The sequence below is a fragment of the Pseudonaja textilis genome, chromosome 1 (assembly GCF_049901715.1).
Source record: "Pseudonaja textilis isolate UNSWEBS1 chromosome 1, rPseTex1.2, whole genome shotgun sequence".
In the NCBI taxonomy this organism is placed as follows: Eukaryota; Metazoa; Chordata; class Lepidosauria; order Squamata; family Elapidae; genus Pseudonaja; species Pseudonaja textilis.
The window spans coordinates 143,696,226-143,721,630 of record NC_141990.1 but is presented as its reverse complement, the minus strand read 5'-3'; the positions used below and the strand labels follow the sequence as shown (position 1 = coordinate 143,721,630).

At 36.3% G+C, this 25,405-nt stretch overlaps 1 protein-coding gene across 2 annotated transcripts; it reads right to left on the bottom strand.

Annotated features, from left to right (window-relative positions):
• Nucleotides 1-1,318: 1,318 nt before the first annotated feature.
• ETF1 (eukaryotic translation termination factor 1) lies at nucleotides 1,319-25,348 on the bottom strand. 2 transcript variants are annotated; one of them, XM_026710339.2, is made up of 11 exons: nucleotides 25,124-25,326; nucleotides 24,742-24,875; nucleotides 14,438-14,613; nucleotides 14,215-14,354; nucleotides 13,047-13,185; nucleotides 10,925-11,115; nucleotides 10,013-10,142; nucleotides 8,305-8,460; nucleotides 6,727-6,791; nucleotides 5,395-5,542; nucleotides 1,319-3,245 (listed from the first exon to the last, which is right to left on the bottom strand). In XM_026710339.2, exons 2-11 carry the CDS (start codon nucleotides 24,825-24,827, stop codon nucleotides 3,163-3,165), a joined length of 1,314 nt encoding a protein of 437 aa, XP_026566124.1. In that variant the 5' UTR covers nucleotides 24,828-24,875; nucleotides 25,124-25,326; the 3' UTR covers nucleotides 1,319-3,162. The 2 variants fall into 2 exon arrangements, with proteins under 2 accessions (XP_026566124.1, XP_087774768.1); XM_087918642.1 differs by lacking the exon at nucleotides 24,742-24,875 and having other exon boundaries at nucleotides 25,124-25,348.
• Nucleotides 25,349-25,405: the final 57 nt, after the last annotated feature.

Below are 25,405 nucleotides of genomic sequence, written 5' to 3'. Positions count from 1 at the left end.
AGTGTTGGTAAAAAATATTAAAATACAACAAAATCAATGCAATAGCTCTTTATGTAACTAGCAGGATTGTCTTCCGTGTTTAAAAGACAAAACTGAAGTATCTTATTTTTATCTGCCTGGTGTAAGCATGAAAGAACAAGAAACACAGTAGCTATCAACTATACCTCTGGAAATCTCATGAATGCTATTAACCGCTACTGCTCAGTTCTGATTACTTGTATTTTCCTGCATTGACTTTTCCAGTTGAGGCTTCTCCATTGGAGGCTCCAATTTATAATGTGGCTATTACACTGTTCAAGAATGATTTGGAAGTGCTTTGGATTGTGCACAAAGCATGGTCCCTTTCAACACAAGAGCCCATTTCATTTCAGACTTCTAATTGAGCCTGATTGGAGTCCTAACCATTTAGATTATGAAACTTTTAAAAGTAGCTACCATTAAGGCAGGTATTTTTTTATGAAGAGCAAAAAATGTGCAACAGTATTTACATGAAATCCAAAGATATTTCTTCCAATAATTTTCAAAGCTCACAATCTTATTTCCTAATGTTCAAAGCCCCCAGTCTTACTTGGGGTATGTTCCATCCAGTTTTCCTAATACTTGGTATGCAGGGACCTTCCCCACCAAACAATGTTTTAACGCTTCTTGTCCACAAGCAGACATGAGGTGGGGAACCTGGGAGGAATACTTCATTTATGACTAACCATATCGGCGATTAAAGATGTCTAGCTAATTTAAAAATGCTGTTAACAGCTGTGGATATGATACAGCTGCCTAACTGTAAATATGAATAGAATTTTGTATTATAGAATTTGTAACCATGCAGGAATGCTCTGACAAAGGGAGTTGAAAAGGACAACACTGTATTTTAATTTCCAGGCCTTTGCATTAACACTACAATAATTCCTTTCCTAACAGGCAAGAGATTAGAAATATGTTAACCCTCAGCAAGAAACCCTAGCCATGATGGGAAATCATGTAGCTATAGGTCTTATACTTTTAGTCCTCAAAAAGATTTGTGCTATTGCATAGTAACTTTAAGACACTTGTGGCACGTTAAAAATGGTTATCAAGATTGGAGGATGAAACTATTTACTCCTGAGATAAAGTCTAAAGTTGATGCGATCTGAGCCATATTGCAAAAAAATAAAAGGGTGATTTAAAGCACCTCCCCTATGATCCATGTCCGCGTTTAGGATAAGGTGCTAACTGCATGTTTGAAAAGAGCAAGTATTCTATTCCAAATCAAAGTAGTTTGATGAGCAGCTGGTAATGCTGCAACCCTCCCCAAGTAAAATAAAGTCAAGGATCCAGTATATATTCTTAAATATGGTTTAATACTCTTCTCCATTTCTGTACATCACAACACCAAGATATCACTGCTTGGGAGCTCTCTGAAGAGGCTACGTAGTATGCAAAAGGCTAGGATTCGCATCCTTTTAATGTGTTTGTGTTAAGTGTAATACATATTAGTATATATTGATATATACATCAATATATAATGCAATATATACCACCAGAGATCACACATTGATTAAAGAGATACAAAATTTTGGCATCATTTCCAAACTTAAATAGTAAAAATAAAACTACAAAAAAAAAAAAAAAAAGGAGCTGCATACCCTAAATGTGAAACAAGCAGTATATTCAAAACTGTAAATTTACACCCAATTTTTCTGCTCTTGTCATGTCATAGCAGACCCATTTACAATGGCAAAATCAAAGTATGCTGCTTTGAAGAGCTTAAGGATGCTTGTGATCACAATTTCAGCAAATCAGTCTGAATATTCATAATCATGAAGAGCTTCCCTAACAGATTCCACCCAATGTGAAAACTTCCTGTGGGCAAACACATGTATTGCCTGCTTGCCAAGTTATAAAAAGATACAAATTCTATTGCTCACATTGACAAGAGTGTCATTTTGGACCTTTTAAAGTATATACTGTGATGAGAAGGCTTAGTTAAGACAACTCTCCCTTCAATTCAAGTGAGGCAGGATTTGGAACGATATACAATGTTTGCAGGTTGGGAGTCTTTGACCAACACAAGAAAGATAAGGAAAATGAGAACAGAGCCAGGCATTAAAAAAAATATCAGAGTACCTTTCGAAAATCAGCCAGTCCTAAAGGAATGCAGGGAAGTGAGCTAACTGCCTTGCATGAACTATGCCATAGTGTTGAATGTGAATCTTTGGTGCCTAATTTCTTTAAAAAAAAAAAAGTTTCTTATTTCTACAGAAGCTCCATAACCACCAGTTCCAAGGCTTATGTCGGTCACATTTTGCTAGATAATTGCATTTTAAAGCAGTTTGTGAATGTTGGCTGTTGATTCACCAAGGCAGCTTACGCAGTCCCAAAGCAAAACATTGAAAAAAAAAACTCTAGTAAAGTACAGAACCAAGCGTAAGCAGTATTAGCTTGCTTGTGGAAACTGTTTATTGACTGACAAAAGGGAAAAGTGAAGGCCACACAACTCATAATCCCGGTTAAGCCTGCTGAGACCCTGGCACTTCAATTTTCTTCAACGAAACACACTTCCTGATTTATACAAACAGTATTTTTGCAGTCTAAGAATGAACTAGGTGGACCTCTCAAATTTTAAAGTCACACCTTTCAAAGCTGGCACAGCAGAGTTTAATTCCTTTTACTTCCACCACTGTAGACTGGGAACAAGAGGAACAAGGTCTCCCTAAGATGGTTCTTCTGCAGTGTAAGCCAAGAACGCCATGTAAATGGGTCGTAAAACTGCAAAAAGCAGCAATAAATTTCCTCCTATCAAAGTAAGAAACAAACCAGTATAATTACTTTGTTTCAAATGAAGGTTGAGAGCAGTTAATATAGCTGAAGGTTAAAAAAATCATTTTCATAAAATACAAGAGCAACCAATTTCACCATTAAGTAAAAGTAAAAACTGGGATTTTTTTTTTAATTAGTCCAAATGGCATTATAGAAATCTAGTAGAGTGCTGCTGTACTGACACTATGACAAATCAGTAGGGTTTGCTTTCTTTCTCTTTCTTTTTTTGAAACCCGATGTTCTGGATAAAGTTCTGGAAATACTCCAATTCTAAGGCAGGGATCTGTTTTGTTTTCCATCATGAGTTTTCTCCTTGGGTTGGATGCTGGAGGGGTGAGGCACATTTGCCAGACCCAGGCCGACTACCTAGTAGTCATCAAGGTCAAAAAAATCATCATCTCCTCCTTGGTATTCCATTCCCTGGAAGTCCACTCGGTACCGCAAGATACCTTTGAAAATAAATGTTAAAGGGAAGATATTACAAATACTTCCTATTTACGAAGGACATTCAACACAAAACCTGCTTTCTGGTACCAAAGTACTGAACTAGGCTATATTTCCTTCCCACTAGTGTTGAACATTTTTATTCACATTAGAACACGCTGTTTTAAAACTTATATAGAGAAAATCTCAAATTTAAATTGTTGGCTTCAAACAAGTTTGAATTCATGTTAGAGCAGTGCCGCTAATCTGATCTCTAAAAATCTGTTGATTTGCAGCACATAACATTTCAGTTTTGACCAAATTTCTCATCCACTTTTATAAATCAATTATGTTTTTAAAAATTCAACAGTATATCCGCAAACTTTACTACATCAGGGAAAACTGCTGAAATAAGCAGTTCATTATGATGGGATGGAACTGACAAAGAATGTCTAATTTGAGACAGGAAAGCAAGAAATCACAGGGCAAAATACTTTTGAATTGAAGTAGAGACTAGTATCTGGGTTCCAATCTGACTAGCATATATTTGTCCAAAAAAGCAGAATACGTAACAATTGTCATAAAAGAAGCAAATTATTGAAAGCATTTTTAAATTCTTATTGCAATCTTACTGTAAACAAATAGTGTGCCAACTAATGTGCTGTGAAATTATCTATTTTAATTATTATTATTCCCAGAGATATCCACACACATTTTCACATACATCTCTCTTTACAGATAAGGAAACATTTGCATTTTTCTTCAATCCACCAACAATGTCTAACCATCATCCCAAATTCAGAGAATATCTGGCATCTACAATGCATAATGGAACAAGGATAGCATTGTCATAATCAGTAAGGGCAGATAACGTGGCAATCTTCATCCTGGTTAAAGCAGCAGGGTTATGCTAAATAAAAACAGTCTAATTCATATATAAAGGTAAGTTTATAAATCACAATATTGTTTTCATATCAGAATACACATGCATTCACCATACACGTGTCTCACTAATGCCAGCCATCACACCATTTTTTTTAGTATAGGTAGTCCTCAACTTACAACAATTCTTTTAGTGACTGTTCAAAGTTACAACAGCACTGAAAAAAGTGACTTGTAACCCTTTTCACACTTATGACTGTTGTAGCAACCCCATGGTCACATGATCAAAATTCCGATGCTTGGCAATTGATGGTTGCAATGTCCCAGGGTCATGTGACCACCATTTATTACCTTCTGTCAAGCAAAGTCAACGGGGAAACAAGACTCACTTCACAACTGTATTTCCAACTTAACCAGTGATTAACAACTGTCACAAGAAAGGTCATACAAATGGGGCAAAACTGTCTCACTTGGCAACATAAATTTTGGGCTCAATTGTGATCATAAATCAAGGACTAACTGTATATTGTTAATGTATTTTGCTCAATCTCCTTATCACATTGATCAGCGCACCTTAATATCAACCAGAGATGCTTTCTTTAATGACAAAGGCAGCATTTGCATCTTATCTCTTCCAGCAATCAGCAATAGCTATGCTTACTGCAGTGCAAATCTCATTAAGTTCAATAAATGTACTTCCAAGCAAATATTGTCAAGGAAGCCTGCCAGCTATCCAGATGTACAGGAAGCCTAAATTATCTAACAAAATTATTGGAATAATTATGGAACTATTATAAACATATATTCTCCATGTGGTAATTTGCTTCAAATTCTTATTGCGCTGTTTACACTAGGCATCATCTTTAATCACTACATAAAGCAAGGACATTCCTGAAAAAGCTGGGAGTCACATAACACCAGTTTTTCTTCCTCTTATGGACAAGCACATTTGTGAGCAGTAATCCTCTAAGAGGTCAAAGCATGTCAATGCAACTTGCAGCAATCAAAAAGACGGCATAAAGCATCCCCTGAAAATAAATTTCAAGTTATTTATTATGTTGTATATTTATATATTGTAACCATCTGCCAAGTGAGGAAATATTCATAGAACTGTAAATTCTATCAGTGTAAAATACAAGAAATGACAAAATAAATCATTTGCTGAAATAATATTTCACAGGATTTTTGCTTTCTCCATTGAAATTGTGTGAGATTGACAATCTTGACAACTGGGACACAACAGTGAAGGGCACATAGTAATAATGCACTCTGTTGATTTCATTTTCCACTTACCTCCAATCCCTCCAAATCCTTTCACAAACTGGGATCCTTCCTGTGACTTGTCTGTCACAATTTCCAATGTGGCTCCAAATTTCTTGTAGTTGTTTGCAAACCACTCAAGCAGAGGCATGCTTTCTATGAGTTCGTGCTCCTGTCCCGTCTAAAAGAGATGACATTTGAAGTGTACCTGTTAGCAATGTTACGTTTCAAACCAGTAGGCAATGTACTATCAGTATTTACATCATTAGACACAGAGCATTGTGTTGCCAAAATAAAGAAGCATGCCATAAAAAATAACCAGAATAATGCCTTTCATTCACTTTCCATGGTATAAACCTAGCATCATCACACCAAAATAAATTGTTAGCAAGTGTATGTTATTTATCTGGTTGTTATATGAATATCTCCATATCAGGGCCTCATTCAGGATATTACTTATCCCCTTTAGAATCCTAAATTGTCTGGAACAATAGGATTTAAAAACCATCACCTTTGCAGATTTATCTGATTGCTAATTCCACTGTGCCCTATTATTGTCAAAGGAGAAAGACCAAAAGAACAAAAAATGGTATTTTGCTGATTATTGGGAACCTAAAGCCAATTCCCTTCTCTTATTGTCTCCTTAACTTGAGAAACTTTTTAAATAAATCTAGATGACTTTTTGTTGCCAACACAAAAGACTTCATAATCTCTATTGTAAGAACTTTCCGGTTTTTCTCCTGGGATTCTGCAAAACCCTTAAATCCAGCAGCATCTACTAAAAGTTATGTCAAAGCCAGGGTTTCATAAAAGATAATAGCAAAGACATAATAATTCTTAAAGGCATAGAAATAGAAATAAAGCTGTTACAGCTGTCGATCTGGTGCTTTCGGGTGGCAATTTTCTAAAGCAATTCATTCCAAGGGCATTGCTTCATGTCCTTGCTCTTGCCTACTAAGGCAAGGAGGAACAACACAGGAGCCTCCACTGTTTCATACCACTGGAGGGATCACATGACAGCATGACGATTAGAAACCATGTGCTTGGGCAAGAGTGTTTCCAGTCCTATCCTGAAGACTGGATTGAAGAAATGCAGGTAACTATTTTTTATTCATTTATTTAATTTCCATAGCCACCATCTCAATGACGCTAGATGGCTTATTAATACAATTAATTCAAGTATCTAGGAAAGAGGATTGGTATTGCCTTAATTTCCATTCCGGCACAAACTCAAAGGACTTAGAATACAATTATATGAACTATCCCATACTCTTCTCTTGTGATTTAACTGGGATGTCTCCATTGAAATGATCATTAAAATGCCTCAGGTGGGGGAAAAAATAAACCACAGCTTTTGATAAATACCTCTTTATCTGTGAAGTGGGATTTATCTTTTTCTTGTTCTGGTGTCAAATAAAGAATCTTCTCTTCTGCAGCAGGGGGGAAAAAGCATAATATGCATTAATAGCACAATTTCCTAAAGTGAAATCAGACACAAAATATTACCAATTAATAGTAATTAAAGAATCTATTCTTTTTGGAGAACAGTTGTGGTCCTTCATCACATCTGACATTCTTCTTTGACAAAAAGATATTAAAATATTGTTTGTTAAGAAAGAAGATAAAGGAGAAAATTACCAGCTATCCTCTTAAAGAAAGCATTCAGCTTTGCTTTCATCAGTTTAAGAGAAACCAATGTATTTGTAAAAAAATAGACAGTGATATCCTTTTATTTTTTTAGAAGGAAAAGCAGAACATTACTACTGACTAAATTCCATTTTTTTTGCATATTCAAGAAGAAACTGCAACCCAGTAGATGATATGAAATATTTTAGAAGAGATCGTTATGAAAATGCGGACGGATGTCACACATTATACTAGTACATGGCATAAGCATGAGGAAAAGCACTGAAATAAGAAAGCAGACAAAGTGAAACTACTGGATGACCATGGAGGGGTCCCACAATAAAAAACATGAACAGGGTAATTTCGAGAACTTTTTTCTTCCTGCCACATTATTTTTTTTACTGGAAAAGAGTCTTTTCTTTTCTAGATCTAATACAGATGAAGGCAAATATTAATTGTCCCTTATACACTCAGGTAGCAGATGCATTTGCATGAATGTAACACAACAGCTGGGAAAAATGAAGCCATAACTATTAGGATAACTGTAGTTATCTCAACCAGACAGGTTCTGATCATAACTGCTGCAAAATCAGAGCCACCTGCATGGATCATATCCAATGAGTACACATACAAATAGTCCTTGACTACCTGTTTAGTGATCGTTCAGGTTACAACAGCACTGAAAAAAGTGAACTTATGATTGTTTTTCACACTTGTGACTGTTTTAGATCCCCATGATCACATGATCAAAATCTGAATGCTTGGCAACTGATTCATATGCATGACAGTTGTAGTGTCCTGGGGTGATGTGATCCCCTTTGTGACCTTCTGACAAGCAAAGTCAACGGAGAAGCCAGATTCACTTAACAATTATGTTACTAACTTAACAACTGCTGTGCAGTGATTCACAAGAAAAAATGGGGCAAAACTCACTTAGCAACTGTTTTGCTTAACAATAGAAATTTGGGGCTGAATTATGGTTTTAAGTCGAAGACTACCCATACAAGTAAATTCAAACACAAGCACCTATTAAGAATGTTTGTGCATGTTTGTTATCACTTTACCAAAAGGATTTTCTAAAAACAATGTATCTATTACCTTTAATAATATTTATTTTATTAATAATAGTACATTTTTTGAGACACTGCTATTTAGGTATGTATTTGTAAAACTAATGTCACAAGAATTATTTCTGTCACAATCTATGGATTTCCATTAATGAAAGTAGCAAGAATGCAAACATTTACAGTGACCTAAAACGGACATACGTATAATTATTCCTGAAATCTTAAAAGCAAAGCGATAGGTATCACATACCTTCTGTGCCTTGGCAATGAAGTACATATCTCATTATATCCAGGTTCTCATAAACTATCAGGATTTCTACTGCTCCCATTTCTAAGGCTTTTAGAGTATCTTCGACCCCAAAACAATATTTTCCTGTGTCCTGACTGATTTCATCAAAGTATCGGCCTATGTTTAGTACAAACCAGATAGAGAGAGAGAGAGAGGTTGTAAAATATTATTTTAACTCAGTGCACAAAATAAATTAATTTGGCCAAGAAGGCCACATTACTGTGACAGATAGTGGCAAATATGTTTAGGAGATAATGACAAATATGTTTATCAGATCAAAAAAAAAAATGAGGATGACTATAGGGCCAAATACTTTTTACAATTTCTTCTTTTGGGTAGGCGGGCATGATTATGGGAAGTTAAAGGGTATTCTTTCATATTTCAGTCCAGTTTCAGAAACACTGGTGTCTCTTATAGATACTTTGGATTGAAGCAATTCACTCTTCTGGTGATCTTTGATAGCGCTAACCATAGAAACTTTCTGGACTATCTAAAAGAACTGGGGACTAGAAGTAGTGTCCCACACAGTTGTAGGGAAGAAAAGTCAGTGAGATGTAAGGTCAATAAGAACTGCTGTGCTTGCCCTTTGCTTCTTAATGTGCACATGAGGTCACTGGGTAAGGTCATCCATCTGTCTGGAGCAGGGGTGGACAATTAATTTCCTCAAAGGGCCGTATGGGAGTGGGACTGTAATAAAGGGTTGAACCAATAGGGCTGCAAAGTTACTTAGCCATGCATACATACCACACATAAATTGAAAAACAAAATAACAGTCACCTTCAAAATAAAAATGTGATTGTATTGTGTGCACGGCATACATTTATTTACGTTTTGGATTTTGTTACATTTGTGTTATACTTTGGGTCATCACATTACTATTGCGATGATTTGATTAGTATTGGCATTCACCCCCAACATCTTTGTTCCAGGCACTATTTTAGCTTCCTATCTGCTTCTGAGTACAATTCAAAATGCTGGTTGTCATCTATGTTCTATATGGCTTAGCAATAAGGCTACTCAATGGGATTTCATCCATCTCATTTTCAGAAAACAGGGGCCACTTTTCAGTATTAGCACCTACTCATTAATATCTTTCCCTCAAAAATCAGATGTGTTCTATTTTAACTTTTGAAAATCAAGTTACTTTATTATATATGCTTCATTACTTTCTACCGTCTCATAATTGCAGCATGTATAAATTTGGTAAAACACACATTTATGTGTACTGTTTGAACTAACGGTTCTGATACATGATTTGAAAAACCCAGATGGGGAAACAAACTCCTATTTTGTGACCACCAATGTTTTGCATAGAGTTCTGACTCAGTGGCAAGTTACATAGTCACCACTCATATAGTCACCAACACAGGAGCAATAGCATTTTCTTCTGGTAAGCTCAAGGAATAAGAAGCACCAACACAAAAAACCAATATGTATATGTAACAGATGTTATAATTTGATCAAATATTACATTGTGCTAAAAATATTTTTAATTCAGAATTTTTGTATCTGTAACTAACACCAAAAAATGTTGGCTGGAAAGCTGTTACAACTAAACCTTAAGGACAAGATGGATACTAGATCTTTATTTTCTTTTACTTGCATAACTTGTGATAATTTTTGTATATTTGACAATGCATTTATGCAATGAATGTGTATTTCTTCATACCTATTAGCTTTTTTTCTTGAATGAATTTCACATTAGACAGGACCTCAGTGGACAATTCAATTGCTTGATTGAATCCATTTTCACCACCATATGAGATGTCAACTAGCTTTAATACTTTGGATTGCAACCTCTGCAAAAACAGAGGTTTAATATGAGAAAAGTCAAATAAATGAGCAATTAAAAATATAAAAGTATTACCCAACAATATGAAATAAAGAATAACGAGCATTAACTTAAAAAAAAATTCCAATCTCCAAACCATTTCATAATTATATCACTGCAATGCTTAAATGTGAAGTATTGTACAAAAGATGTGCAGCATTTCATGAACTAAATTATATTTAAAACATTGCATTTATCATCTGTTAGTGATTTTATTACTTAGTGATTATAATTTTCCTTGATTGTCATGAGCCACTCAGAACTGTTACTATTATTATTAAAAATGAAAAACCCCTATGAGGCACTATAACTTTGATGTGATTGTGTGCTTATGCGCTCTGAAGGTGATGACAGCTATGCCAGATATTAATAACAACATATTGACAGCTTACATCCTGCAATGATAACTTTAACATCATCAAACCTTTGCCTATCCCAGGTTCTTGGGAAGGACTTGATAGGTAGATGGAAATGCCAAATCCAATCTAAACATATGGCTGACTAAGCATAAAAACATAACAATTCCAATGGGCAAGACTTTAAAATTTGTAAGCCCTTTTCCTTTAGTGTTCTCAATGTTATTGGTTTTCTATTTTATAAATATACCTCCAAGATCCACATATTTCAGTTGCTATTAACAGCTTACTATTGGAAATAGATGTATCCTAGTAAGCATACAACTATCATTAAGATAATGCATTAATAACTGCTAGTAAAATTAACAACCATCAGTAAATTACTTCTACTTACCTGATCGAACATATCTGATTGACTTAATTCAGTTTTGAAATCAGCTGACCCTGCTAACACAAGACCAGCCACGTTCACCTTGTCACCAGAAATAAACAGCTGCACAGCAGTTTCTGCTACTTTCCTTACATAGTTGTGACGTTTTTCCATTCTCAAACGAGCAAAACGCAAGGCAGACTGGCCTCCTCTCCCTTTGAAAGGCAAGAGATACAAATATATAACATTAGCGCTGTTATCTTTCAACATTCAAATTGGAACAGCCTTGAATGGTCTGGTCAGGGTTTTATGACTATCATGACAAATTTGGGTCTATCTCAAATGTCACCTGCCCATGGCATGTAGAAAGTCATGCAATATGTTAACAAAAGTTCAATGTCAAGCTTACTTTGTGGCAGTGATGGAATACCAACCCAAAACAAATTTTCTCTATCACTGTGTCCTATCAATGTCACTCAGCAGAACTTTCTTATATAATTCAGGAACGTTTAGGATCTGCCCAAACTAGAAATCATTCAGAATCCTGTAGCTCTTTTCTGTAAGTCTTAACTAGACTTTGTACTAAATCAATCAGACAATAACTTAAGAATCTACATGTTCAACAGTTCAATCTACAGAAATGAAAAGGCTGTCTGGTCAAGATTTGGGGGTTTGGGAAGGACAGCTTCACTTTTCAAGGCCTGGTGATGCAGGTAAGATGCCTGGTAGTGTCAAACAGCTATATGCAATAATTACTTGCTTCTTTTTCCTCACAGATTATTTTATTTAATGTTCAGCTGAATTTAGGAGATTTATAAATTCCTCCATATGAATAGAAGTGACTCCAGCTTCATAAAAGGGGGTTGCAATTAGGCCCGTCCTGGAAAAATTGATTCAGAAAATTTAATTATAGGCCATTTCTGGACAAGATGATTAAGTACATGATGACTGATCACATCCAAATATCCTATGAAACATTTTCTAGACCCATTTCAATCAGGGTTTAAGCTTATTTTGGTGGCAAAACAGTTATAATTGTCCTGTTGGTTTTATATTTGCTGGGACAGTACAACTCTATGGCTTCCCTGAAACTCTTGATGAATTTTAATACCACCAACCTTGCTGATCAACATTTATGTAAAAATACCAATACAATTAGGAATGTACTGAATAAGGATCAATGTACCAAGTGCCATCAAAACAAGTCAGAAGTGCTGTTGGTGGCTAATTTATTTGCCAAGTAAGGGGAAATCAAATTCTTCATGTGGCTACATCCTCTAAAGGATCAAGTTCTTAGTTAAGTAGGAGAGTTTCTGGATTCATCTTTTACATTAAAAGCTCAAATAGCACAAAGCATTTTTCATGAGGTCAAGCTAAGTATCAGTTCACCTCTACTGTACTTAAGAGATAGCTTTCTACATTGTACCACACACTAGCAACTTCACATTTAGATTATTGTAATAAAAAGTAGGGTAGCCCTTGGACAGTTCAATTAGTGCAAAACAGTGTGGCAGTTTGCGTTCTCTATTCAAACTAGTCATGTAAGGTCAACTTGGAAGTGGCAAGCAGCAACCCAGTAGTGGGGGTTTTCAATGTTGGAATGCCCTCAGTGAAATATCCCTGGGGTTTGTCCTTATGGTTAAAGTGCCTTTGTTTTGTTTTATATTGTGTATTTTCGTATTGTTTTTATAAAATATCTTAATGTTTCAAATTCAATTAATACATTGTTTTAAAATGCCATTTTAACTGTAATCCGTTTAGATTTATTTTATCTAGGAGTACATAAATATTTTCAATGAGATAGATAGCAAGTAAGCAAATCTGAAACATCTATTTCCATACATATAGTTTCTGTTTTAATGAATGATTCAGATGCAACTGGAGTATTGTCTGGAACCATTTCATGAAAGTAAGCATACTCAGTGATTACTTTGTCAGCTGCACAGAATATCAATTATGTTAATTTGATCTTTGTCTTAACTTTAGCCTCCAGATTACCATAATGGAATTTACCCAAACACATTGAGAAAAACAAACTATTCAGAACACAGCCGCTCAGATATCACTGAATTGCTTTCAAGTCTTACTCCCCCAAAATTATTCTTTCTAAAAAACACATCATTCTGTCTTATTTTTAATACAATACCGTGCTTCTTTGGAAGATCCACTGTGAATTTGTGCAGCACCTCTCTGGTATTTCCTTGAAGCGTCCCAAAAAGTGCACCACTACCATCTATTACAATGAAACCGAATTTGCTATCATCTGACAATAGTGCTGTAAGAGCCTAAAAGTCAACATGACAGAAGTTGAGTTTGAATAAGCTGATGTGCAACAAATCAAGCGAGATATTTTCCTGAAGGAATGTTTTTATCTATAAACTTACTTTGGGAGTATACTTTTATGCTCATAATTACTCCAAACTCTTTAAACTAACAAATTCATTAGATTCATTTGAGCAGTTTAAGCTACTATCATTCTACCCTTTTCACTTAAATAAAAAACACAAGTGATATTCAAATACAATTCATACATCATTTTGTCAACAAGAGATACTCCAAGATGAATGAAGCTCAAAATCAAATTTGACTAAATAATATCAATAAAGTGCCAATCTTAAAATAATGCCAAAATGGGTATATAAAGTACACCCCCAAATGAACTTGTGCACTGTATAATTTCTGGCTCACATTGTTTACCAAGATAAAAGCTGTTAGTGATTTCTACCAGACTCAGTAAGAAGAGTATGCAAGCGTCACATAAGTACCTGATATACAAAATGAAGGTAACACACTGCAAGGCTAATTCTGCTGACTTCCAGCAGTTTGATCCTGACCTGCTCAAGGTTGACTCAGCGTTCCATCCTTCCAAGGTCAGTAAAATGAGACCAAGATTGTTGGGGGCAATAGACTGACTCTGTAAACCATCTACAGAAGGCTATAAAGCACTGTGAAGTGGTATATAAGTCTAAGTGCTACTGCTATTAGCAAATCCACAATCTGAATTCTAAATTTCACTAAGAGTCCATTTAAACCACTTGGGTGATATGTGATTATGTAATGCTTTGCAAAACAAAATGCAGTGCAATTTAGTTCTCAGATTATGTTCACATGTTCTAAATTTTTCTTGTCTCCCATCTCCTTGAAAAATGCAATTGTCAACATATTTTCATCTGGAAGTTGTGGAAATAATGTTCAGGAAAATAGTCATGTTCTCATACATTACTAGACTTCCCAGTGCTCAGTAGCTTTTCTTGCTATTAAATAAACAGTAAATTGTATAGTTCACTTTTGAGAAAAATAAAAAGTTAATTTACCTCTGTATGAAATTTATTATCACACAAATACAATGATGTATTTATTGGTTTAAAAGGTTCAAAATCAATGTTCACTTTCTTCTCTTTTCCTTCTTCTGTCACAATTGTTCCACAGTAAACAACCAGACCATTTGGAGGTACTGTAAAAAAAAAAGATATAATCTTAAGTACTGATGAAGCTTGAATCATTTTATCTATAATGGGATTAAGCAGGATATTTTACCTTTGTTATATAGTTTTAGCCGTTGCTGTACAGAAGTAATGGCGCCAAGGACTGAAAGACGATTCACTCGAGACTTAATATTTGATGCTGTGCCAAACTCATCAGCTAACATTTTTGCCACTCGGGAAATCTGGTCTTTGGGGGGAATGATCAAGGATATCATGCTGGTGCCATTGCTAAAATAAACAAAGAAACAAGGATAGATTCAAACAAGAACGTAAATATTTAAGGGATAAGATTTCCATACTAAAAATGTGGACAAGATGGGCAGCCATATAAATTACCTAAATAAATAAATAGTGGATAGGGTAATAGTTATACAGTATTCATTACATATAACAAAACATGTTGTGTATGCTATGTCAGCATATATATTGCTATAATTGCTCAGCACAATGAAATTGTGGGTACTGAAATGGTTTCAAGTTCTGTCAAAGCCATCAGTAAATGTTAAAAAGAAACCCCACATCCTTTTAGTTCTAGCAAGTATGTAAACTTGTTCCATTTCAACCAGAAATTATTAACAAATAAATCCTCAGAACAAGGTAAATCTTACCCTTATGAAGATAACTCTCATGCACTAGCATAGAGAAAGCTCATGCAAATATACAACATTGCAAAGGTACAATGGTTTGTGCCCATAATAACATTTGACATGATACTGCAATGGAGGATTTTCATTTTGGCATATTTGATACGGTTAAAGAAATAATGGTTGCACGCCCTTTAAAACTTGTTCTTACATACTATGGAAACATCTCCCTATTCTTTTTTAAAATATAGTCTATTTAATAAATGTCCAGTTTTTGCATCTACCCGAATGACACTTAAAGGCAATTAACAAATTACTCATCATACTGAAATTTTTCAATTGTAAGGTGTGTGTGTGCGCGCGTGCACACGTGCTCTCTCTCTCTCTCTCTCTCTCTCACACACACACACAGAGTGTTTGGATCATCAACTAATTTAATTCTCCAGGAGTATGCAAACATATTTTTTAAAATAATACTTTAAATTCCTTGTACCAGTGTTTAGCATTTAGCTGTCAGGAGGTCAAACACGAGCAGTATCTCTTAATTTAATATAATTCTCTCTACAGAAAACAGTAAAGGTAAAATTAGTGTGGCAAAAATATGCTTTGATGGAAATCCACTAGCAGTTCCACCTCTAAATGTCACAGAAACCTTCCACAACCAGTGTAAATTTTTGTCATATTGACCTTGCCAATGTCATCTTGAAGCACTCAGCTACCTATAGAGGTAGTAACAGTGTCCCTAAGCAATAAATTCCACCTTCTGCAAATGGGTAAAAGACCATGTTTTTAAAGCAAAATGTAGTACTACTGGAGCAGTATTTCCTATTTGCCAAAACCTTTAATAAAGTGCCTTTGGTTTGATGCTCAAATCTACACAACACAACTTAACAACACAAATAGATCTTAGATACAGGCAGACAATTAAATTGTATAAGGAAGATATATGGAAATGATCTGCTGCAAACTATAGAAATAGTTATATGGATAGATAAAACAGGTTTGAATAGATTTAAACTTAATGGGCTTGTTTAAAATGCCTTCAGATTACGTTCAACTACTGGTGACAAGAATGACCTAAACTTGCAGTTTTCTTGACCAGTACTGAAATTCCGAAATTGTTACTTCTCAATACAGGTCATTGCTTTAGAATTACCAGTGAGTCTCCCACTCCAGTACTACCAGCTGATTCTATTTAACTTCAACATCCAGACAAGGATGGCCAGGTTCTACTGCTAACTTAGGTATTCTAAAATGTTAGCCATTCTTATACAATCCAATGGAGGAAGTTACTCACTCAATATTTCGACTAAGGTGCAACTTGCCTTTCAAGACCATTTCACACAAGACCACTTTACACATTAGTCCATTTCAAAGTTCCTACCGTGTTTTCCTCAAAATAAGACCCGGTCTTATATTTTGGGGGGGCTCCAAAATAAGCACAAGGGCTTATTTTGGAGGGAAATACAATTTCAGGGTGATCAGCCCAGCTGGGGAGCCCCCCCTGCAGCATGTGCTCAAAAAGCAGCCAGCACATGGGGGCCAACATTGCCTGGCAGCAGCTGCAGTCCGCTGGCCCCTTGATGCACTCTGGGGCTGCACAGGAAGCTCATCTTCGCATGGCGGCACCAGCAGCAGAGGCATGGGGGGGGGGGAGTCAGGCGTTCCTGACGCTCCGCATGGACTAAGACAAACTGAGGGATGTGAAGACGAGCCTCCCACGGCCAGCCTGCTGCTCCATTCCATCTCTTGGCTTGCCTGCTGCCAGCGAGGAGGGTCCAGATTGTGTGCCTCCCACTGCTGCCAGTGCCTGTCATATAAAGACGAGCCTCCTGCAGCCACCCGCTCCAGTCTGTTTCTAAGCTTTCCCGCAGCCTGTCCAGATTGCGTGCCTCCCTCCACCTCTGCCTGCTGCTTGCCCAGGTAATCAACTCACCTGTGCTGTGCAGGCTGCAACTGCTGCCAATCACCGCATACTCACCACATCTGATGCTAGCCACGCCCAACCCCTTTACTAGGGCTTATTTTCAGGAAAGGTCTTATTTCGGGAAAACATGGTAGAATAGTAATAATTAAGCTGCTCAGTTTCTTATATTATATAAACTGTATTTAGATTAAAAGAACAAAGCTGTATGAATCATAAAAGATGAAATGTGACTGTGCAACACGCATAAAAGTCAATCAAATTAGAGTATAATAATCAAATCAGAGTTTCATACAGCTCCTTTGCAGAACATACTCCTGCCATCTGCTGGCTAAATTAGTAAGATCTATAGTTAGGAGAAACTGCAAGATCAAGATCTCTATCTTAATTAAGATTCAGATTAACTTTCAGGATTCAGTAGTGTCACTTCACAAAAAAACTGATCTCCAAAACTTCCAATTATTCAGAAGATTTTGACTCCTTAATGGGTTTCAGTAATAAAACACTGCACTGAGGAACAGAGTTAAGAGTATTTTATCTGTCTACAATGAAGATGAAATAGTTAAAGAAATTTAAAATAACAGCTTCTATGGAATAGTACCTGTACATTTTAAGGCAAAAATGTGAACACTTTGTGTTGGACTTACACTATGAACAGAATTTTCCAATCCCTTAATCAACAGCAATTAGAAATGATAATTAGGACAAGACTAACTAGAATATTTTATTATCAATCAGTAGCTAACTCACTCTCTTGAATTGCAAAATATAAATTATGTGTAAGTACTACTTTTCTAAAGAAGCAATTACAAGCAATTAAAACATTTAATAAAATGGTAAATTTGAACCTATTTGAATCCATACTCTTTCACAGAAGCATACTAATATTTCAATAAAATATATTTATTCAGTTCCTAAAAGATCAGTCAATTAGGTCAGTAGTTGTTCTCTCACTTCATGCAAGCTACACTATTAAGTATCAACAATTAGAAGGCAAAGATAAAGCCTCTAGAGTACAAGACTGTTTTCATTTACTATAGTTACTTGTCCACTATAGCATCTCTCCAATTATAGAAACCTGCTGTTGGATTTTTGCAGTTCACTTTGAGATTTAAGTTAGGGTTTGTTAACTGGTGAATTTAACCTCATATAACCTTTGCAGCCATTCTGTTCTCTGAAGTTTAATTTGGGAGTTAGAATGTTTTGCAATAACAACTATTTTAGAAGGGGGGCCTTGGTACTCTCAGAGCTTGCTTGTTTTCTTACAGATGTTTCATTACCCAAATTAGGTAGCATCATCACATCTTCCAAATGTGGCTCTTCATGGACTGAGTTGATGGGTATCATACCCGATCATGGTACTGGGCTTGTATTGCCATTTCAGGCAGCTATGGAGTCACATCTACCTCAGGATGGGAGGTCAGCGTGTTCAACCTACTTTGAGCAAGCACACAGGCTAAAACTCCAGGACTAGCATGATACCACTGAGGGAAAGTTATCCTAGAGAAAAGATAAAACTAGGCAAAAGCAATTTGATCTTAGCCAGGACTGGCTGGGTGATACTAAGGAGAGTGTTGTTGCAAGCCATTCCAGTGAGTATAATGATGGCCACAGGCCTAGGAGCAAGTTTTGACAGCAAGTCACACCTGTACATACAGAGCTACATAACCATGAGAGATCAGACCTGTTCTGCCTCAGCAGAATCTGATAGTTTTGTGCTTAGTTCCAGCTAAAGCATACTGCCCTAATTGCTCAAATTACTAATTATTACATCTGCTAAATCCTGCTCCTTCAAGCGTTCATGATGTTGATATGCTGGTCTAAGTTGGCAAAATAAATGAACACATTTTTGTACAGCACCAAAATATTCTATTATAATTATACTACGCCACCTGAAATAACATTCTCTTGTGAAGTGTTTTACTAACTTCTAAAGCAAGCTTTTTTACCATTGGGTCTTGCATCAGAAACAACAAGCGTCTTCCTCAAACGAAAGGAAATTCATTTGTATTGTTTAATGAAACAGATATGATGGACTGATCCTACATTTTTATTTACTTATTTATTAAATTTATATGCTGGCCATCTCACTCTCAAGCAACTCTTGGTAAATGAAAACAGCAGGCATTATTTTATATTTAAGTTCTTTGATAGACTATGAGATACATGGATTAACTAACCCAGAAAACAAATAAGGAACAAAGGCCTAGAGGTGAGTCAGTTAAGTAGCTTTATTTAACTTATATAAATGAGGATGAGACTTAGTATTAACATCTGACAGCCTGTCATATATTCCTTTGCAAAAATACAAGTAGAAAAGACCTTGTCAAGAATTTAAAACGGCTTTTCTTTTTACTGATCCCAGAAAGAAAATGGTGAAATCACCAACAAGTTATTTAGGATAAAGGCTGACATAACAGGACCAGAACAAAATCAGAGAATTAAAGACATCTAAGATACAAAGGGCTTTACTGATAACTGTATGTTATTCACACTAGCAAAAGAAAAAAATCCAATGAAGTTTTATAATAATTAATAATAACAAGTCAAGGCCCAGAAGGACAACCATAAATCAACACCAAGAAAGCATTATATGACAGCATAAATTTAATTGTTTTGGAGGAATGCAGAATATTTTAGAGAAGTTTCTTTGTATTGTTTAGGAATTAGGTTTTAGAGTTGGGATGGATGAGTATTCCTGAGAATTCAAATTAGATGTTTTATTATTAACAAGCTTAGCTGGAGGAAACATTATTCTTAATATACATACTTAATATGATTAAACAGGTACTTTTAATGCCTTTTTTTACAAAATAATTAAGTTTTGTGGGAAGTTATAAAGCAGGTGAAACATCCTCTTAAAAATGAATGCTGGCATATATTGAAGAGCATTTTCAGTATCTGTAATGTATCTTCTTTCTCCACACTTCTGTTTTGTTGTGTGGGTATGCACACAAAATTCCTAACATTTCCTTAAAAAAAAAAGAATAGCAGGGTAATTAGAGAAAACAAGCAAAAGAAGTACTCATACTTTTCCATCCAAAATGTTTTAATTGTTGCATTAACAGGAAAATGCAACAAGGAAATGTAAATAAGCATCTGATAGTAGAGAAACTATTCTTGCAACAATGATTTGCTCTTTTGCAGTTCTCTTTGAGGATTCCATAGTTGTAGGCTTTTTCTTTTTAAAAGGTAATACCTTTCCTCATTTTATAAATGTAGAAGTTAACTACTAATAGGGGGGCAAAAATTAATTTTTTAAAAATCACTAGTATCAGAAATTCAAGACTTAATCATTTAATTTTCCATCTAGCTTTGCTCAATTTTAACTCCAAAATGATTAATTTAGGATTCAAAACAGTTCAAAGCCATTCCATGTTATTCCATAACATGATAACTTGTTATCTAAACTTGTTTTCCTGGTTTTGCAGCCTCAAGGTAGGATTGAAAGTTTCTATACTGATTGGAAAAAAGGGCTGTTCATAAAGCATAGTAAAAAAGATACTGGTAATTTCACAAATGTAATTTCCTTTTCATTATTTCATATAATTAATTTGTGCCATTTTCTTTCATACATGATTCCTATGAATTTATAAATAACACTGACGAAGAAGAGGAAAGTACTAAATACAAATATTATAAAGCAGTTGGAAAGTTTTCAAATTTAAAATTTTTCCACAAAATTCTTATCACTGTAGGCTCATACAGCCATAACCTACAGGTATGTGTGTATTCATTAGGACAAATCCTAAAGATTTGTCACAAGTGGTACTTGCTTGTAGACCAGTTTTACTCTTTCCACCTTATTTCTCATTTCTTCCTAACTGATCCCTAGGTTTGGAGATCCTCAACTATGCCAGATATCTGATATTCAGGATATAGATGTAGAAAATACTGTTGACAGGGGGGTTCTTTCTTCTATAAGCTAAAGCATTACTGAAAACTGCTTTGAGCTATTTGGAGTCAATGATTTTATAAAGCAGATTAGCAGGAATCTCTACTCAGTTATAATACTCTCTCATTTAATAAAAAAAATCTTCCACTCAGAAATGCAGCCTATTATGAGATCACTGTGCAACAATCTATATTCCAAAAAACTTGTTAGGTCCTAGAAAATGTAAAGTAAGGAAACAAAAGAAAAGTATTTTTCATAAGACAGAATATTCAACTTTGAGTATTTTTAGTTAAGATGTTGCAAGCTTATCATGTTGTTTGCCTGAAACATTCATAAATCTAAAATCAGTGTACCTAAAACAATTTTTTAAATGAAAAATTCACAATTTAAAAAGCACAACTTTCCTGATACTTCCACACTTTTTTTTAATTGCAAAATTCAAACATTAGTATCTGCCTTGAGCTTTCCCAAGCATATAGCTCAAAGGAGTCACACAAACATAGAACATAGACTGAAGACTTAACATTCAGTTGCTATGTTTAAAGCTTGCCCAAGATCTAAGCCCCATTTTTTATGTACACTTTGTGAACACTTTGTGACAGATTTTGCAGTAGGGCAGTAGCAAACACCAAACACAAAATATTCATCAGCTGGAATACATTATTATTTCCTATCCTTTTCAGAGAAAGCTAAATTTCTGTTACTGAAATGTCAGCTAATTAATATTCGTATTGAACTATTTAAAAGAATTTATTATATGCTTTTCATGAAAAATGACACTATCAAGATCTTTAGGAAAAGTTAAAAAAATACTGTGATTTTAAGATGGAGTTTATACAAGAAAGATCAATAAAACACTTTATAAGATGCTGTTTCCTCAGATATGCCACAAATTCAAGTCTTTCAGTGCATTCAGCCCACAAAGTCATAACTCCTATTAATATTCTGAATGTACTGTTTTTGAAAATTAGTTTTCTTGTCTACTGGGCAATTTGATTTAAATGTAAAATTATTTAGCTCCAGAAATGTTAATAGGTCCCTCAACAATCTGAAATACTATATAATTATTAGCAATGATAGGATTTTGAATTGTATTGTGCTTGCTGTCTATGTTACTGATTAAAAAGTATACTAAAATACTGCCAATGCTTAAGTTCTCATACTGGCAATTAAATAGAAAGATTGGATTCAAATGATTCAAAATACTTGTACAAAACTCAGTTTTGGAAATTGAGATAGAATACATTGAAAGCTGCAATATAAAACAATATGCATTCTTCCATTGCTACTGAACAGAATTAGCATGCCAACTTTATGTATTAAGAATCCAAATGTTGTTCACTTCTTCCATATGTTGGATAGTAAACATATATAGCTATAGAAAGTTAACTGGAGATAAATAGTGGGGATTTCTTATTTACATGCTCATGAGGGACAAAAAGGATTAAAAATTAACTCCTTTTTCCATTCCCAGCATTATGGGTAAATTGCTAACACAACAAAATTATAACTGTCAATTACTCATAAATCCTATTAGATTTGATTTGGGAAAACTCAGAGGGAAGGGAAGGGAAGTTTGCTTTCACTGATTGAACAGCAATATATTGTATTTAGCTATTTTTTTCAACTGGCTGTTGATCAAGCTGTAGATGCCTAGTTCTTATGCCAACATGAAATCATAGTCAGTAGGTTAACACATCCAAAAGAAAATCATGCATATTATAGATTAGTCAGAAACTGAACTCTTGCACGAAGACTCTTTGTATTTACAGTACTTAATTCAGAAGCAATAAAGATCAACCAAAAAAACATCAACAATGCTGATAATTTCTAGTGAACATAGAGATAACTTTGGTCACTTTCAGTTAAGTCAGTCCTTAAATTGAACAACTGTTAGCCAGGGAAATCACTATAAATAAATAACTAGAGATTAATAAGACAAAGGAGGCAGGAATTTTTCATGCATCTTTTCCCAAAGCCTATCTCATACAAATCTATAAGGGACATAAACAAATATTAGTGACAAGCAAAACTCCCCAACTGAGGAACACAACATTCCAGAATGCTCCATACAACATCCAAACCATGCTGTTCTGGAAGTAAATCCTATATGTAGGAAGTGAGTTGAAGTGTCCTGAAAAGATTCTGGATAAAACAGAACTGTGGGGGCTGGAGTACATCAAAAGGCTTCTGCTTTGGAGGGTTTATTTTTGGAGCAATTTCCCCCCACCTCACTCCAAAAAGAAGAGTACAATCTGGGATGTTCCAGTCTTAAATCAGATTAATCAGAACTTCAGTTTCATTCCATTACTTAAAACACAGTTAAACTTTCATAGGTATCTTAGAAAAGATAGTAATTCAGCAACATTAACATGTCTCTTTGGCACTTGAATTAATATATACATTATTTTTTTGATGAGGTCCATAAATCTTTTCTGGTAAGCCATTATTTCAAATTATTCACTGAATTAATACCTTCCCAACTTCCCTTTCACACAGCTAGCATTCAAATGAGAAGAGTCACTGTCCTTCTACACAACTGCAAGGAATAGATGTGTATTATTAGTTCAACCAAATGTAAAAACAGTCACACTTTCAATTCTCTGTGCACGCAGGCCAGAAAAGTAACAAAAGCTATCTTTCTCAACTATCACTAAGCCAGAAACATTCCCCTACTTCCTTCAGTAGACGGAAAATTACAGAAAAAATCTTAGGATAAGAAAAACTTAGGAAAGTCACTAGGTGATCATGCCAACTCTAAAACACTATGTACCTGTTGTACCTACAACATACAGCAAACAACCTCTGTACTTTGAAAACAAGAAAGGAACAGGATTAACTTTAATCACTAAAAATGGTACTTTATCCATATGAACACATGTAATTATTTCTAAGCCACCTTCTTCTAATCCATGATTGACTGTCCAGCAAGTTCTAGCATGCAACTGAAAGTAAAATATTCAAGACTAAGGACAAACAAGACATAAAAAACTAGATTGGGCTGCTCCATAAATTTTGAGTATAACAACAAAATTTGTGGACAAAAACAAAGTGGAAATTCAGAGGAATGTAAGGTGAGACGAGGAGAAAAAGGCTACCAAATATTAAACAATATTTTACATGGAATATACATGATTCTTTCTATACACTGGCTTTTATAAAATTCGTTTTCTGGATTCAGAATGAATGCCCCCAATGCCTTTTTCACATTTAAAACAGTACTGCTGTCTTAGACCTACTAGTAGTCCTTCATCACAGGAAGGGGGGAAAAAAACACAATGAAACTATCTGAGCATATGTGTATATATGTATGTGTGTGTAAAAGTGAAATGGGGGCCACAGCCTTAGCTAGCCTTGACTAGTTTGTTTGTGACTTGCAAGTGTCCAAACTTTGCCCACAGGTGTGTGTCATAACCTCAGACAGCAAATGGGCCACGTCCCGAAATGGGAGAGCGTGACTCCGTCTGAAGAGAAGAAAAACTCCCTCACAAACCAAGTATCCGAAGGCAGGAACAACCGCCTTTCTCTCTCCCTTAACCCCCCCCCCCATAACCCACGCTGGTTCTTCACAGCTGCCCCTCACGGGGCTCTTTTACCACACGCCTCGCCCGAGCCCCCTCCCCAGAAACTTCAGGCCTAACTCACCCCAAAGTAAGCCTCGTGTTTCAACTTAGCGCTCGGGAAAACGTCCCCCGGTTATTTCACTTTTATTTTATTTATTTTTCTGCGAAGCGGGATTTTTTGTTGTTTTTGTTTTCGGAGAGGGGGGGGAGGCACCCCACGCGTTAACGACCCCCTCCCCCTCTTTTCGGCCCAGCCCGCCAGGTTGCTTCTCCTCCTTCCCCCTCCGCCCCACCAGCCCCCCCACCGTCCCCGTCCCACCAAACGGCCCACCCGTGAGCGCCAAAATCGCCCCGGCCGCCTCCCAAGGTCTCTCGGTCTTCTCCCCTTACCCGCGCGCCGCCTCGAGGCTCTTGATGAGCTTCTTGATCTTCCAGATCTCCACGTTCCTGTCGGCAGCGCTGGGATCGTCCGCCATCTTCTCCCTCCTCCTCCTCCTCTTCCTCCTCCTCCTCCACCGCCCCTCCTGCGGGTGGAATCGAGCCGCCGAGCCGCCACGAGGAAAAGGGATTGAGAAATTTGGAGGGAGGGGGGAAGGGAGGGAGGGAGGGGGAGGGAAGGAGGAAGCAAAGAGCCGTTAAAATCCTAAAGCCGATGCCAGCCGGGCTCCTTCGGTTCCACCAGCCGAGGAGAACGGCGGCGAACACCACACCGCAGCCCGCCGCCCGCCTGCCACTGGCGGGGCGACACTCCCGCCCTGACGCGCGCGCTCACCTCAGGCCTCGCCGCCGCCGCCGCCCCCTCCTTTCCTTCCTACTCCGGACGGCAACGAAAAGGGCTCCTCGCGACGGCGCTTGTGACGTCGTTCGCCGGCTTCTTCCTTCCTTTCCTTTCCCCTCCGCCTCTCCTGCTCTTCCCCCTCCCTCTCGCTTCTCCTCCGCGCTGCATGTGTTGCAATCGTCTCACATGGGGTTTCTGACATAATTTCCGGTCCCGCACAAATCTCTTTTTTTTTTCTTTTTTTAATTAAGGAAACGAGGAGGTGGATTTTCAGCT

Excerpts from the sequence above, each read along its gene's own strand:
- ETF1 (XM_026710339.2), bottom strand. The coding sequence starts at position 24,827 with ATGGCGGACGATCCCAGCGCTGCCGACAGGAACGTGGAGATCTGGAAG. Across the intron at positions 11,116-13,046 it reads GGATCTTCCAAAGAAGCACG|GGAGAGGAGGCCAGTCTGCC; the intron begins GTATTGTATTAA and ends TGCCTTTCAAAG. Across the intron at positions 6,792-8,304 it reads TCATTGCCAAGGCACAGAAG|AAGAGAAGATTCTTTATTTG; the intron begins GTATGTGATACC and ends CCCCTGCTGCAG.